At 38.8% G+C, this 12,902-nt stretch overlaps 1 protein-coding gene across 2 annotated transcripts in view; it reads left to right on the forward strand.

Annotated features, from left to right (window-relative positions):
- LRMDA (leucine rich melanocyte differentiation associated) overlaps positions 1 to 12,902 on the forward strand; it is a gene marked incomplete at both ends in the record, with an annotated part of 1,106,223 nt that overhangs the window by 861,038 nt on the left and 232,283 nt on the right. For both annotated transcript variants that reach the window (XM_079700945.1, XM_079700946.1), the window contains one exon: positions 10,553 to 10,637. In XM_079700945.1, coding sequence (XP_079557071.1) covers positions 10,553 to 10,637 — 85 coding nt within the window. The remainder of the gene's footprint in view (positions 1 to 10,552; positions 10,638 to 12,902) is intronic.

The following is a 12,902-nucleotide window of genomic DNA, read 5'->3' on the forward strand; positions in this document are numbered from 1 at the left end:
TTTTTTATCATCTTTAATTTGTTTCATCAGTGTCTTATAGTTTTCTGCATACATGTCTTTTGTCTCCTTAAGTAGGTTTATTCCTAGGTATTTTATTCTTTTTGTTGCAGTGGTAAATGGGAGTGTTTCCTTAATTTCTCTTTCAGATTTTTCATCATTAGTGTATAGGAATGTGAGAGATTTCTGTGCATTAATTTTGTATCCTGCTGCTTTACCAGCTTCATTGATTAGCACTAGTAGTTTTCTGGTAGCATATTTAGGATTCTCTATGTATAGTATCATGTCATCTGCAAACAGTGACAACTTTACTTCTTCTTTTCCTATTTGGATTCCTTTTATTTCTTTTTCTCCTCTGATTGCTGTGGCTAAAACTTCCAAAACTATGTTGAATAATAGTGGTGAGAGTGGACAGCTTTGTCTTGTTCCTGGTCTTAGAGGAAATGGTTTCAGGTTTTCACCATTGAGAGTGATGTTGGCTGTGAGTTTGTCATATATGGCCTTTATTATATTGAGGTAAGTTCCCTCTATGCCTACTTTCTGGGGGAGTTTTATCATAAATGGGTATTGAATTTTGTCGAAAGCTTTTTCTGCATCTATTGAGATGATCATATGGTTTTTATCCTTCAGTTTGTTAATATGGTGTATCACATTGATTGATTTGCCTATATTGAAGAATCCTTGCATTCCTGAGATAAACCCCACTTGATCATGGTGTATGATCCTTTTAATGTGCTGTTGGATTCTGTTTGCTAGTATTTTGTTGAAGATTTTTGCATCTATGTTCATCAGTGATATTGGCCTGTAGTTTTCTTTCTTTGTGACATCTTTGTCTGGTTTTGGTATCAGGGTGATTGTGGCCTCGTAGAGGGAGTTTGGGAGTGTTCCTCCCTCTGCTATATTTTGGAAGAGTTTGAGAAGGATAGGTGTTAGCTCTTCTCTAAATCTTTGATAGAATTCACCTGTGAAGCCATCTGGTCCTGGGCTTTTGTTTGTTGGAAGATTTTGTTTGTTTGTTTTTGTGGTACGCGGGCCTCTCACTGTTGTGGCCTCTCCCGTTGTGGAGCACAGGCTCCAGACGCGCAGGCCCACTGGCCATGGCTCACGGGCCCAGCCACTCCACGGCATGTGGGATCCTCCTGGACCAGGGCACGAACCCGTGTCCCTTGCATCAGCAGGCGGACTCTCAACCACTGCGCCACCAGGGAAGCCCTGTTGGAAGATTTTTAATCACAGTCTCAAATTCAGTGCTTGTGATTGGTCTGTTTATATTTTCTATTTCTTCGTGCTTCAGTCTCAGAACGTTGTGCTTTTCTAAGGGTTTGTCCATTTCTTCCAGGTTGTCCATTTTATTGGCATATAGTTGCTTGTAGTAATGTCTTATGATCATTTGCATTTCTGCAGTGTCAGTTGTTACTTCTCCTTTTTCATTTCTAATTCTGTTGATTTGAGTCTTCTACCTTTTTTTCTTGATGAGTCTGGCTAATGGTTTATCAATTTTGTTTATCTTCTCAAAGAACCAGCTTTTAATTTTATTGATGTTTGCTATCATTTCCTTCTTTTCTTTTTCATTTATTTCTGATCTGATCTTTATGATTTCTTTCCTTCTGCTAACTTTGGGGTTGTTTTGTTCTTCTTTCTCTAATTGCTTTAGGTGTAAGGTTAGCTTTTTATTTGAGGTGTTTCTTGTTTCTTGAAGTAGGATTGTATTGCTATAAACTTCCCTCTTAGAAGTGCTTTTGCTGCATCCCATAGTTTCTGAGTCGTCGTGTTTTCACTGTCATTCATTTCTAGGTATTTTTTGATTTCCTCTTTGCTTTCTTCAGTGGTCTCTTGGTTATTTAGTAGTGTATTGTTTAGTCTCCATGTGTTTGTATTTTTTACAGGTTTTTTCCTGTAATTGATATCTAGTCTTATAGCATTGTGGTTGGAAAATATACTTGATAAAATTTCAGTTTTCTTAAATTTACCAAGGCTTGATTTGTGACCCAAGATATGATCTGTCCTCGAGAATGTTCCATGAGCACTTGAGAAGAAAGTGTATTCTGCTGTTTTTGGATGGAATGTCCTATAAATATCAGTTAAGTCTATCTTGTTAATGTATCATTTAAAGCTGTGTTTCCTTCTTTATTTTCATTTTGGATGATCTGTCCATTGGTGAAAGTGGGGTGTTAAAGTCCCCTACTATGATTGTGTCACTGTCGATTTCCCCTTTTATGGCTGTTAGCATTTGCCTTAAGTATTGAGCTGCTCCTGTGTTGGGTGCATAAATATTTACAATTGTTATATCGTCTTCTTAGATTGATCCCTTGATCATTATGTAGTGTCCTTCTTTGTCTCTTGTAACAGTCTTTATTTTAAAGTCTATTTGGCCTGATATGAGAATTGCTCCTCCAGGTTTCTTTTGATTTCCATTTGCATGGAATATCTTTTTCCGTCCCCTCACTTTCAGTCTGTATGTGTCCTTAGGTCTGAAGTGGTCTCTTATAGACAGCATATATAAGGGTCTTGTTTTTGTATCCATTCAGCGAGTCTATGTCTTTTGGTGGGAGCATAATCCATTTACATTTAAGATAATTATCCATGTGTATGTTCTATTACCATTTTCTTAATTGTTTTGAGTTTGTTATTGTAGTTCTTTTCCTTTTATTTTGTTTCCTGCCTAGAGAAGTTCCTTTAGCATTTGTTGTAAAGCTGGTCGGGTGGTGCTGAGTTCTCTTAGCTTTTGCTTGTCTGTAAAGGTTTTAATTTCTCTGTCGAATCTGAATGAGATCCTTGCTGGGTAGAATAATCTTGGTTGTAGGTTTTTCCCTTTCATCACTTTAAATATGTCTTGCCACTCCCTTCTGGCTTGCAGAGTTTCTGCTGAAAGATTAGCTGTTAACCGTATGGGGATTCCCTTGTATGTTGTTTGTTGTTTTTCCCTTGCTGCTTTTACTGTATTTTCTTTGTATTTAATTTTTGCTAGTTTGATTAATATGTGTCTTGGCATGTTCCTCCTTGGATTTATCCTATATGGGACTCTCTGTGCTTCCTGGACTTGATTAACTGTTTCCTTTCCCATATTAGGGAAGTTTTCAACTATAATCTCTTCAAATATTTTCTCAGTCCCTTTCTTTTTCTCTTCTTCTGCTGGGACCCTTATCATTCAAATGTTGGTGTGTTTAATGTTGTCCCAGAGGTCTCTGAGACTGTCCTCAATTCTTTTCATTCTTTTTTCTTTATTCTTCTCTGCAGTAGTTATTTCCACTATTTTATCTTCCAGGTCACTTATCCGTTTTTCTGCCTCAGTTATTCTGCTATTGATTCCTTCTAGAGAATTTTAAATTTCATTTATTGTGTTGTTCATCATTATTTGTTTGCTCTTTAGTTCTTCTAGGTCCTTGTTAAACATTTCTTGTGTTTTCTCCATTCTATTTCCAAGATTTCAGATCATCTTTACTATCATTACTCTGAATTATTTTTCAGGTAGACTGCCTATTTCCTCTTCATTTGTTTGTTCTGGTGGGTTTTTACCTTGCTCCTTCATCTGCTGTGTGTTTCTCTGTCTTCTCATTTTGCTTAGCTTACTGTGTTTGGTGTGTCCTTTTCACAGGCTGCAGGTTTGTAGTTCCTGTTATTTTTGGTGTCTGCCCCCAGTGGCTACAGTTCTTCAGTGGGCCGTGTAGGCTTCCTGGGGGAGGGGACTAGTGCCTGTGTTCTGGTGGATGAGGCTGAATCTTGTCTTTCTTATGGGCAGGACCACATCTGGTGGCGGGGTGTTTGCGGCTTCTGTGACCTTATTATGAGTTTAGGCAACTTCTCTCCTAATGGGTGGGGTTGTGTTCCTGTCTTGCTAGTTGTTTGGCATAGGGTGTCCAGCACCGTAGCTTGCTGTTTGTTGAGTGGAGCTGAGTCTTAGCGTTGGGATGGAGATCTGTGGGAGAGCTTTCGCCGTTTGATATTACCTGGAGCTCGGAGGTCTCTGGTGGACCAATGTCCTGCACTCAGCTCTCCCACCTCAGTGGCACAGGCTTGACACCTGGCCAGAACACCAAGCCCCTGTCAGCCACACGGCTCCAAACTCTGGAATTCAACACTCCAGAGGCCCTCCTTTCCACGTGCTGCCTCTTGCCCTTCCACACAGGTCCTCCTGACTTGGTTCTCAATCCCACTCTGGATTTTAGAACTGTGTAGCCTTGGATATGTGACTTATCCTTTCCATGCCTCAGTTTTCTTTTTTCTCACATGAGAGTAATAATAGGATATACTGACACATTGGAAAACCATTAGACTTAGAATGCATTCAAGAAACATTTGTTCCTGTGCCACCCTGTGCCTCCTTCCTGTTCTACCCCTCTCTCCTTCCTCCTTAACTCCTACTGTCCCTCCTTCTGCTGCTTCTCCTTGCCCTTTGATGGGAGAGATTGGAAAGATACTTGTTGGAAAATGTGTTGTTTCAGATCAGCCCTTGTAGGGTTTTAATTTTTAAATATTTTAAACTGCCAGAAGCAATGGCACCATTAAATAGAATTTAAAAATCAAATCTTCCCAAACCACATTGTTCACAAAAATCTTTCAATCTCTGCTTATTCACTTTTACCCATTGTAAATTTTATGTTGTTAAAAATTGCAGTAGATATACTATTCTTATATTAACTGTGTTCACTGAATTTTGTATAAGAAAAATTTTTCATATTTATCTCTTTTATATTATATTTGGTTACCACGTGTAATTATGAATATTTCCATAATGCCCAGTATTTACGTTGTTTTATTTTTTCTTGTTATATGAGTGTCTGCTAAAAGTATTTTGGAAACCACCGCTCTCGATGATTGAAAAGGTCTTTTACAGCTCTGACATTCTGTAATTTGATTATCTGTGTAAAGGTCCAAAAAATGCCCAGTCTATAGCCCTTGCTTCCTGTTTTCCATTCCTGTTTCTTTTCCTTCCTGCCTGCCTTCCTGCCTTCCTCTCATAAACATTTCAGAACTACAGCTCTGGGCCTGATGGCCTTTTAGGCACTGGCAGAACTGGACCCCCTGTAGATCAGATACAAACAGTGGCAAACTCTCGAGGCTATTTTGCCTGCAAAGGGCTTCCTGATTCCGGAGAGCCTTCGGCACAACCCTCCCCCTCACCCCAACCCTTCTTTGACTGACTTCTGCTCTGAATTACCCCTCACCTCCATCAGTCAGCTGAATGCTCAGCTCTTTCCCAGACTCTTCCTTTTGCCCATTTGGACCCGTTCTTGGTCCCTTGGTTCCTGGCTCATCCTCATCCCACCATACCCCCTTTTTATCTCTCAGTGTTTTGGCTTCTGGCTCTGGACCAGAATATGGTTTTCCTGTTCCCCCACCTGTCTGTCATTTCCAGCGCAGTGGGTCTGTGGTGGAGGCTTTCTGTCTGTCCTCACACTGAAAGGCCTGGTGCCTTCACATGTGAGCAAGTGGGAAGACTCCACCTTAGGCCAGTTCTGTGGCTTTTAACTTAATCCTTGAGATGCTGTCAAGTCTTTACCTCTGATTCTGGCAACTTGGCCTATACTTTTGTGTTGAATTACAATCATGGTGTATAGTTTTCTCTTTGACATTAAAATGTTTTATTCATTCAAGCATTATGCATTGACTTCTTTCTGTCTTTCTAGCAGCATATTAGGTACAAGGGTATAGTTTTCTCTTTGACATTAAAATGTTTTATTCATTCAAGCATTATGCATTGACTTCTTTCTGTCTTTCTAGTAGCATGTTGGGTACAAGGGTAACAGTATAGTTAATCTTGGAAAGTTAATAGAGTTAATCTTGAAAGTTCTCTGTTAGTATGAAGAAGAAATAAGCAAGGATGTAATTACTGGTCCAAGTGTTCAGCTGTCATCATAGAGGTCAGGGTCAAAGTTCTGTGATGATGCAGAGTATGGGGATCAGGCTTTGAGTTGGTGACTCTTACTAACCAGCATTAATCATGATTCTAATTTCTTCTTCTTCTTTTTTTTTTTTTTTTTGATGTGTTGGGAATGCAGCCAAGGTCCTCATTTTATTTTTCTTGGTATTCTCTATACAGGGCCTGGCATATAGTAGGTGTTTATTAAATCCTTAATAATAAATGAGTGATACTTTTTCTTATGAGAGAAAATAAATGTTTTTAGTAGAGTCAGCTTTATACCACAGTTTCAGGGAATGAATTGTGATGAAAAGCGAAGATTGCTTTTACTTGAAAGAGGCTGACAAATTTCCCAGACCTGGGATCACTTTATGCAGTGTATGATTTAAGGGTGAGTGAGCATGCCAGAGCGCTCCACTTGAGCTGAGTGATGGGGAATGAGTTGTGGAGCTGTGGTCTTAGATGGTATTTTGTGAAAAATAGTGGGAGATTTATGGCTATTAAACAACTTTGTAGCTGCCCCCTTCTTGTCTTGAAGCCTGCCAAATCTCTCCTCCTGTGGTCTGTATCATGTTCCTTCCGGGCATCCATGATGTTCAGAAATATCCACTGGAATGCAGGTTTTCATGAACGCACCCAATGGGAGGGGGCTCAAATTTTACACATTCATCTAAAGACATTTGTTTTCTGGAACCGCAGAGTGAAATTCTCACTTTGCAAATCTCTTGTACTGTACTTTCATTCAATCTTTTCCAACGAGGTTGCCAAAGTTCTTCCTTCCTTCCTGCGTTATAGAAATTGCAAAGCACAGTATATTAGTGGCCATTATCATTATTGATGTGAGTTTAAAAAATTATTAGCAACTCTCCAATTGTGAGTAGGAGACAAGTACAGAAACCTTCAGTATGCTTTGGCAGATCTTAAGCAGAAGGACTTACCAGGCTGGAACGAGCATTTCAAGCCTTGGTGTAAAGGGGGAATTTATAGTTACTACTGTTTATCGGCTTTTTCCATTCTATTGTCATACTCAGTAGCTTTGGAAGAATTAGAAATGGGATATTTCATCACAAAAAGCCAACCAGAGATGGCCTGAATCCATGTTGGGAAAGTACTAGAAAATTGTTAGAGGAGATTTCCTCTAATTATGGGTTTATATCAACATAGGACTTATGGATCAGAGAGAAAATAGGAGTCTGTTTTTTCAATTTTCATGTTTAATTTTGAGAAATTGCAAAAAAGTAATGAGGATGTTCAGCTACCATACAGGGTTTGTATTTTCTACTATCTTGACATATTTTTTTATGTCTTATCTTTCAATAAAAGAAATAAACCTTATCTGTAAAATTGAAGCTCCCACCCTTTCCCATTAGCCCCAGTCCTATTCCTGTGCCCTGTGGCAGAGGCAACCATTTTCATGAATTTAGTGTATAACTTTTATAATTTTTAGACCTTTCCATATACACATATGAGATCAAAGAACTACACATTTGCATAAATAATATTGCGCTACATTTATCATTTTGCACCTTGCATTTTCACTTTTTATTAAATTTTTAGACGTACTCAAATTGAGATATATAAATCAGCTTTATTGCTCTTAAGTGCTAAATATTATTCTGTCATATGAATATACAACATTTTATTTATCGATTTTCCTCATTGATAGGCATTTGAATTATTTCCAATTTGTTCTGTTGTAAATAATGTTGCAACAAACATTGTTCTATGTTCCACCTTACAGACCTGAGTAAAATTTTCCATTGTATATATTTTAAAGGGAATTGCAGTATCAGTTTTCAATTTTATTAGATATTGCTAAGCTACTCTCTGCGTAGTTGAACCAGTGCGTTCCCAATGGCAAAGGATGAGAGGTTAAGAGATTTGTTATCCTCCATTCTCTATAGCACTCGCTATTGTGAGACTTAAAAGTTTGCCAACTATGATGGACAAAAAAAAAATTGCATTTTGTTTTAATTTGCATTGCCCTTAGGACTAGTAAATTCGACCATCTTCTATTTATTGACTACTCAGGTTTCCTCTTCTTTGAATTGTCTAAGATCTCCTTTGCCCATTTTTTATTATATTTTTATTTATTTAGGGATATAGGTATTCTGGATGCTAATATTTTATTGTAGATGTTGCAAAAATTCTCTAACAGGGGTGATTTAAAAAGTAAAGTGTAAAAGTAATTCTTTGCCACAGGTCGTTAGAAAATTTGGCAAGTACTTAAAGATTTGAGAATTATTTGTAGTTCTCAGGATTCCGATTTACCCCGATTTCCCTGTTCCCATTTTAGGCATACTTCCTTAATCCAGGTAAAAGAAAACATTAAATATTTCCACTTATGTTTCTATTATTTCATTCTTGATATACTGTGAGTGTATTGCTTCAGTTTCAAGGGGAGTTCTTTATTTTGGGGCAGGTAGTATGCAAATTTAAGACATTGTCTTGTCCATTTCTTTCATATGATAATTGTGCTTTTCTGAATCATGCTTCTAAGCATAATTTTCAACATCACTATTGAAAAGATCACATGGACCTCATTTTGCTAAAAGCCAAGTGAAAGAACTGGTAGTTAGAACCTTGGTTTGTAGCGGTTTTCCCCAACATCCAGCCATGAAAGTCTCACCAAAAGGCATAGTTTGCAAAATTGTTCTCTTCCTGGATTCTTTTCCATGACTTGAATTTATAAATGGACACTGAGCAGAAAAGTAATTAAGTGCTAGGTGAAGAATGATGACTGCAAAACAGAACTCAAGCCACACAGTTTTTGCTTTGACTACAATTGGAAATAAAAGTTAAATCGCTATTTTACTCTTGGTTACAAAACTCGTATGTTTTTCCCCGTCAGAGGTATTTGCTGAAAGGTAGTTTCTTCCAGTAATTTTAGGAAAAGCTGTCATCAAATTGTCAACAGCCCAAATTGAGATTAAAAGCACCAAGAAATATCACAATATAGCAACCTAAAACTCATCCCGGAATTTTAGGCTTTTTTAGCAACAAGGTGGAGTAGAAACATTGACAAAGAAGCTATGGCCTCTTATGGAGGAAGTACAGTAGATCTGTGGAAGGACATTCCCCGTTCCTCTGCCGCATATATCCTGCCTCGAGCATTGAATAGATGCCATATTCAGAACGTGTCATTGTGTCTCATTTATCGTGTAGGGATTGCAGGAGACCTTGATGCCAAATGGAGAAACACCTGGTGATTCTAGTGTTTGAATTTTAATCTAATTGCTGACTCTTTTACATTGTTGCAGCATCCTAAATGTCTAATGATGCAGTATCTTACAAATCTTGGGTACTTTTTAAAACATTTTTCTTGGTGACTGAACTTTGATCTTTCTAGACCCAATACCTTTGGATCAAACTTTAAACACCATATATTTCTCTTGCTGCTGAAATGAAGTAATGCTACCCGAAATCTGTCTCTACCTTAGGGACAGAGCTTCTGCTTTTGTGGCATTCAGAACTCTTTCTGTAAGTCTCCACTGAAAGCTGCTTAATCAAACATCTCAAATGTCAGAAACGGGGTTTAAAGGGTTTTTCTAGCAAGTAGGTCTAATCTCCTACTTAGTTTTGATTCCTATAATGTCGATAATCTCTTTGGAGAAAAGGCCTCCTCCTACCAGGGCAAATATATCCCATAGAATGTATTTCCTTTTCCAGAAAGAAAAATGTAGCATTAATGAAATTTACTTTTTCATGAAGCTTGGAAAGGTTGTAAGCTTAGGATTTTGATCCTAGCAGATGTTCTTTTTTGGATATTAAAAAAAAAAAAGTAGTGTTTGATTCAGAAGAGTCAGTAAGAGTTGCAGTGGTGATGCTTCGTACACCACGCAGCCACACTCAGAATGTGACATACTGGTCATTAGCTCTGAGTGACACCTGACTCTCCGGCTGTGGTCCTTTCCTCCTGCCTTAGCCCCCATGGATGTAGTGTTAGGGAAAGAGAGTTAGCAGCCTGCGTCACACTATATAGAATCGAATGGTTAAAGAGCCTTGTGTACAGTAAAAAAAAAAAAAAAAAAGCATCTTCATAGGTAGATTTCGTAATATTTTGTTTTAGACTTTGAAATGGCAAAGTTTTGTCGATGACCACTGTATTTCAAATTTCAGATGGGTTTTTCAGTGCTATTGTAAAATGTAGCCAGAACCCCAGTTGCAGGGTCTGCAATGGTTTGTATCCTTCTCTAGGGTCACTTCATGCTGCCAGGCCTTTTGTCTTCAGCTTCCCATTACCTCCATGCCACTGGGTCCAGTAAACCAGGCTTGTTTGTCCCATCCACCCTGGGGGCAAAGCTCAGCCTCTTCACTGGTTTCCATAGAAATCTCTGCACAGTGAACATTCGATCTGTGGGAAGTATTGGTAGGAGGCCTGTGGCAGAAATCGAAGTCTGCATCATTTCCTGCCTTCAACTTCTTCTTTCCTCCTCCTCCTGCTTGCAGTTCAGCAGAGCAAACAAACCATCCCCTTGTGTCAGAGCCCTTCCACCTGTACCAAGTCCCCTGAAAGCTTGATAATCGACCTTACACTTACCAGAATATTATCTCAATACAGACAACTCTTGCTTCCTAAGAAGAGTCTTGGTCCATAATATTTTCTCCAAACCCAGATCCCAAGGAGTCAAGTTGGGTAAATGAAGGTATTTAGTGTTTGGTGTGGCTTCATGTTGGTGTGGTTTTTTCACGCAGGCCTCCAGTGACAGCGTTGCCGCCTCTCCGAAGAGCCGTTACACACCCCTGCCTTCTGCTTCCAGGGAACTCACCAGTCACCGAGGTAGGAACCCTGCTTTTTATTGCTCTCGGTGGCTGCAGGGAGGGACACCGACCTGTGCGGAGCTCGGGGCTCATTACTGCTGCCTTGGCACTTTGGAAGGAACACAGTGCTTTTCAAGTCCTTGATGAGAAAACCATACCTGTCAAGCCTAGTGATTTTCACTCATATTCAACAGAATTTAGTGGCAGTCTATTGGGAAGGCAAATAAGTCTATGGTGGAATATAATTTTGTGATACTTTTTCTTTAAACAAAGAGATTATCGTACTTAACAATTATTAAGGAGGTCGTTTCCTCCAGAGAAAGTGATGGAGAGAAATTAGGAAACTCACTAATATTTGTAAAAGTGTCACTGTTTGGGAGTATAATAGTTGAAATCTGTAATTTCAAAATGAATGAACTCTACATTACAGCTAAAAGGAATTCCAGTTTGCCTAGCAACATTAAGGAGAATCAATATGCAGTTTTCCCTGAATTCTCTGATCCTTGAAACTTTAATTTGGCTTACCCAGTTCTTCCAAAGCCTTGAATTCCTATTGCCATCTCTAAAGTCTGCAAGGAATATAATTTAAACATGCTTTATCCCTAACCTGGCTGCTCAGGCCAAGGACTATGTGACCAGCTTTATTGGAATTAGTTAGGACAGGAAGAGGCCACGTGATGTAACTTGTTTACCCCATTTTATTCTGGTTATGACCACAGTCATGTTTTATAATTGTGAATCTACCTTCCAAGGATAAGTAAGAACAGGCTTAGATTGAGGGCATTACATACTTTAAACATTGCTTCTCCAAGCAGGAAATTACCCTTGTACATGCAGGGGACACTGAATAAGGGCTCTTCCAGTTTTGTCATCCAAGCTGCACAGCAGGATGGGTGGGTCAGAGCCAAGTCTGTAGAGATTATCAGAAAGTAGAGCTGGCCCTCTAAGGAAGACCTGGGGATTTCAGGCAAATGGCACACTTATATTCTGCAGGAAATGGTCCATAGAGTAATACAGGATTCCAGGTGTCTGTGACTTGGACCTGTGTTTTCTGTTTGATGTCTGGGCCCAGTGGAACTTCTCTGCATTTAAATATGTGTTGGTTCAATTAGGGTTCAACTGTGATTCCATTCAGTAAGTGTCAAACTTGTGAAAATCAATTTTGCTCAAAGTCAGGTAGAATAAATAGCTGCCAACATGTTATATTTTGAGGGGTGTGAACAGATCTCTTCTGCTGAATGTCCTTATGAAGGTTTTGAGTATATCCCTTTAGAGACTGTTTTATTGGGTGGCGGGGGGTGGTGGCGGGGATTCCTCTAGGCAAACAATAATATGCTCTCTAGAAGGAATAACAAATTAAGCCTAGCATCATATTCTCATAGATGGTCTTTTGCATTTGAATAAGGGTAGTTTTAACTGTGTAGCCCGTTGACTACATGAGTAGGAACTGAAGTCTCAGAGTCCTCAAGCCTACTTGAGTTGATCTGGCCATGAAATTGAGATTTCACAGCAGGAGGACCCCATAAGTGATCGTCATCAGTAATAGGGCAAAGGTCATCTGTCGTTGTAACAGTAAAATAAAAAATCTGAACCCTGAAGAAATGGAATACAAAACAATAGTTTTGAAGATATTTTGGTTAATATTTGGAATATGGAAAAATACCTAACATGGTTAGAGTGAAAATAGGCCCCCTTGAGTGATATCAGAGCCCAACATCAATAGGGAAAACAGTATTTAAAGGGAGCCAAGAACAGATGTCTTGAATTTCCTGAGTAATTAATACACATTTAATGCATTTGATGCATTAGTTGCCTGATCTGTGCTAAGTACTTGGATGTTGAAAAGAGCAAGACAGCATCATGAAACGATGGCCAGGTCTTTGGACTTATGTTCATGAGGAGACCAGTAAAGAGAGAACCAAAGAAGCTCTTTAGGCTGAATTATTTGGACTGATCTGCCTGGGGAAAATATGAGACCGATATATTTCATCTTGGCATGAATCATGCAGTGACAAATGAGGAAAGCCATAGTTTTCAGCATCCAGAATGAAACCACTTAATGCCACCTTGGTTTTTTTGTATTTAAGTGAAAGAAATTATTCTAAATTTCTGATTCCATACATCACCAAACTTTTTGAGTGTCATTTGTTAATATTTTCATGGGAACAGCCTACAAACGTTTATCCAGAGAGGTACTTCCACGTTGTGAAGGCAAATTACACCAGTTCTTTCCCAGGTGAAATCCTCCATGATGTTTGAAACTTGGTCTATAAAGTCCTAAGTG

This window comes from Hyperoodon ampullatus (genome assembly GCF_949752795.1).
Source record: "Hyperoodon ampullatus genome assembly, chromosome: 1".
In the NCBI taxonomy this organism is placed as follows: Eukaryota; Metazoa; Chordata; class Mammalia; order Artiodactyla; family Ziphiidae; genus Hyperoodon; species Hyperoodon ampullatus.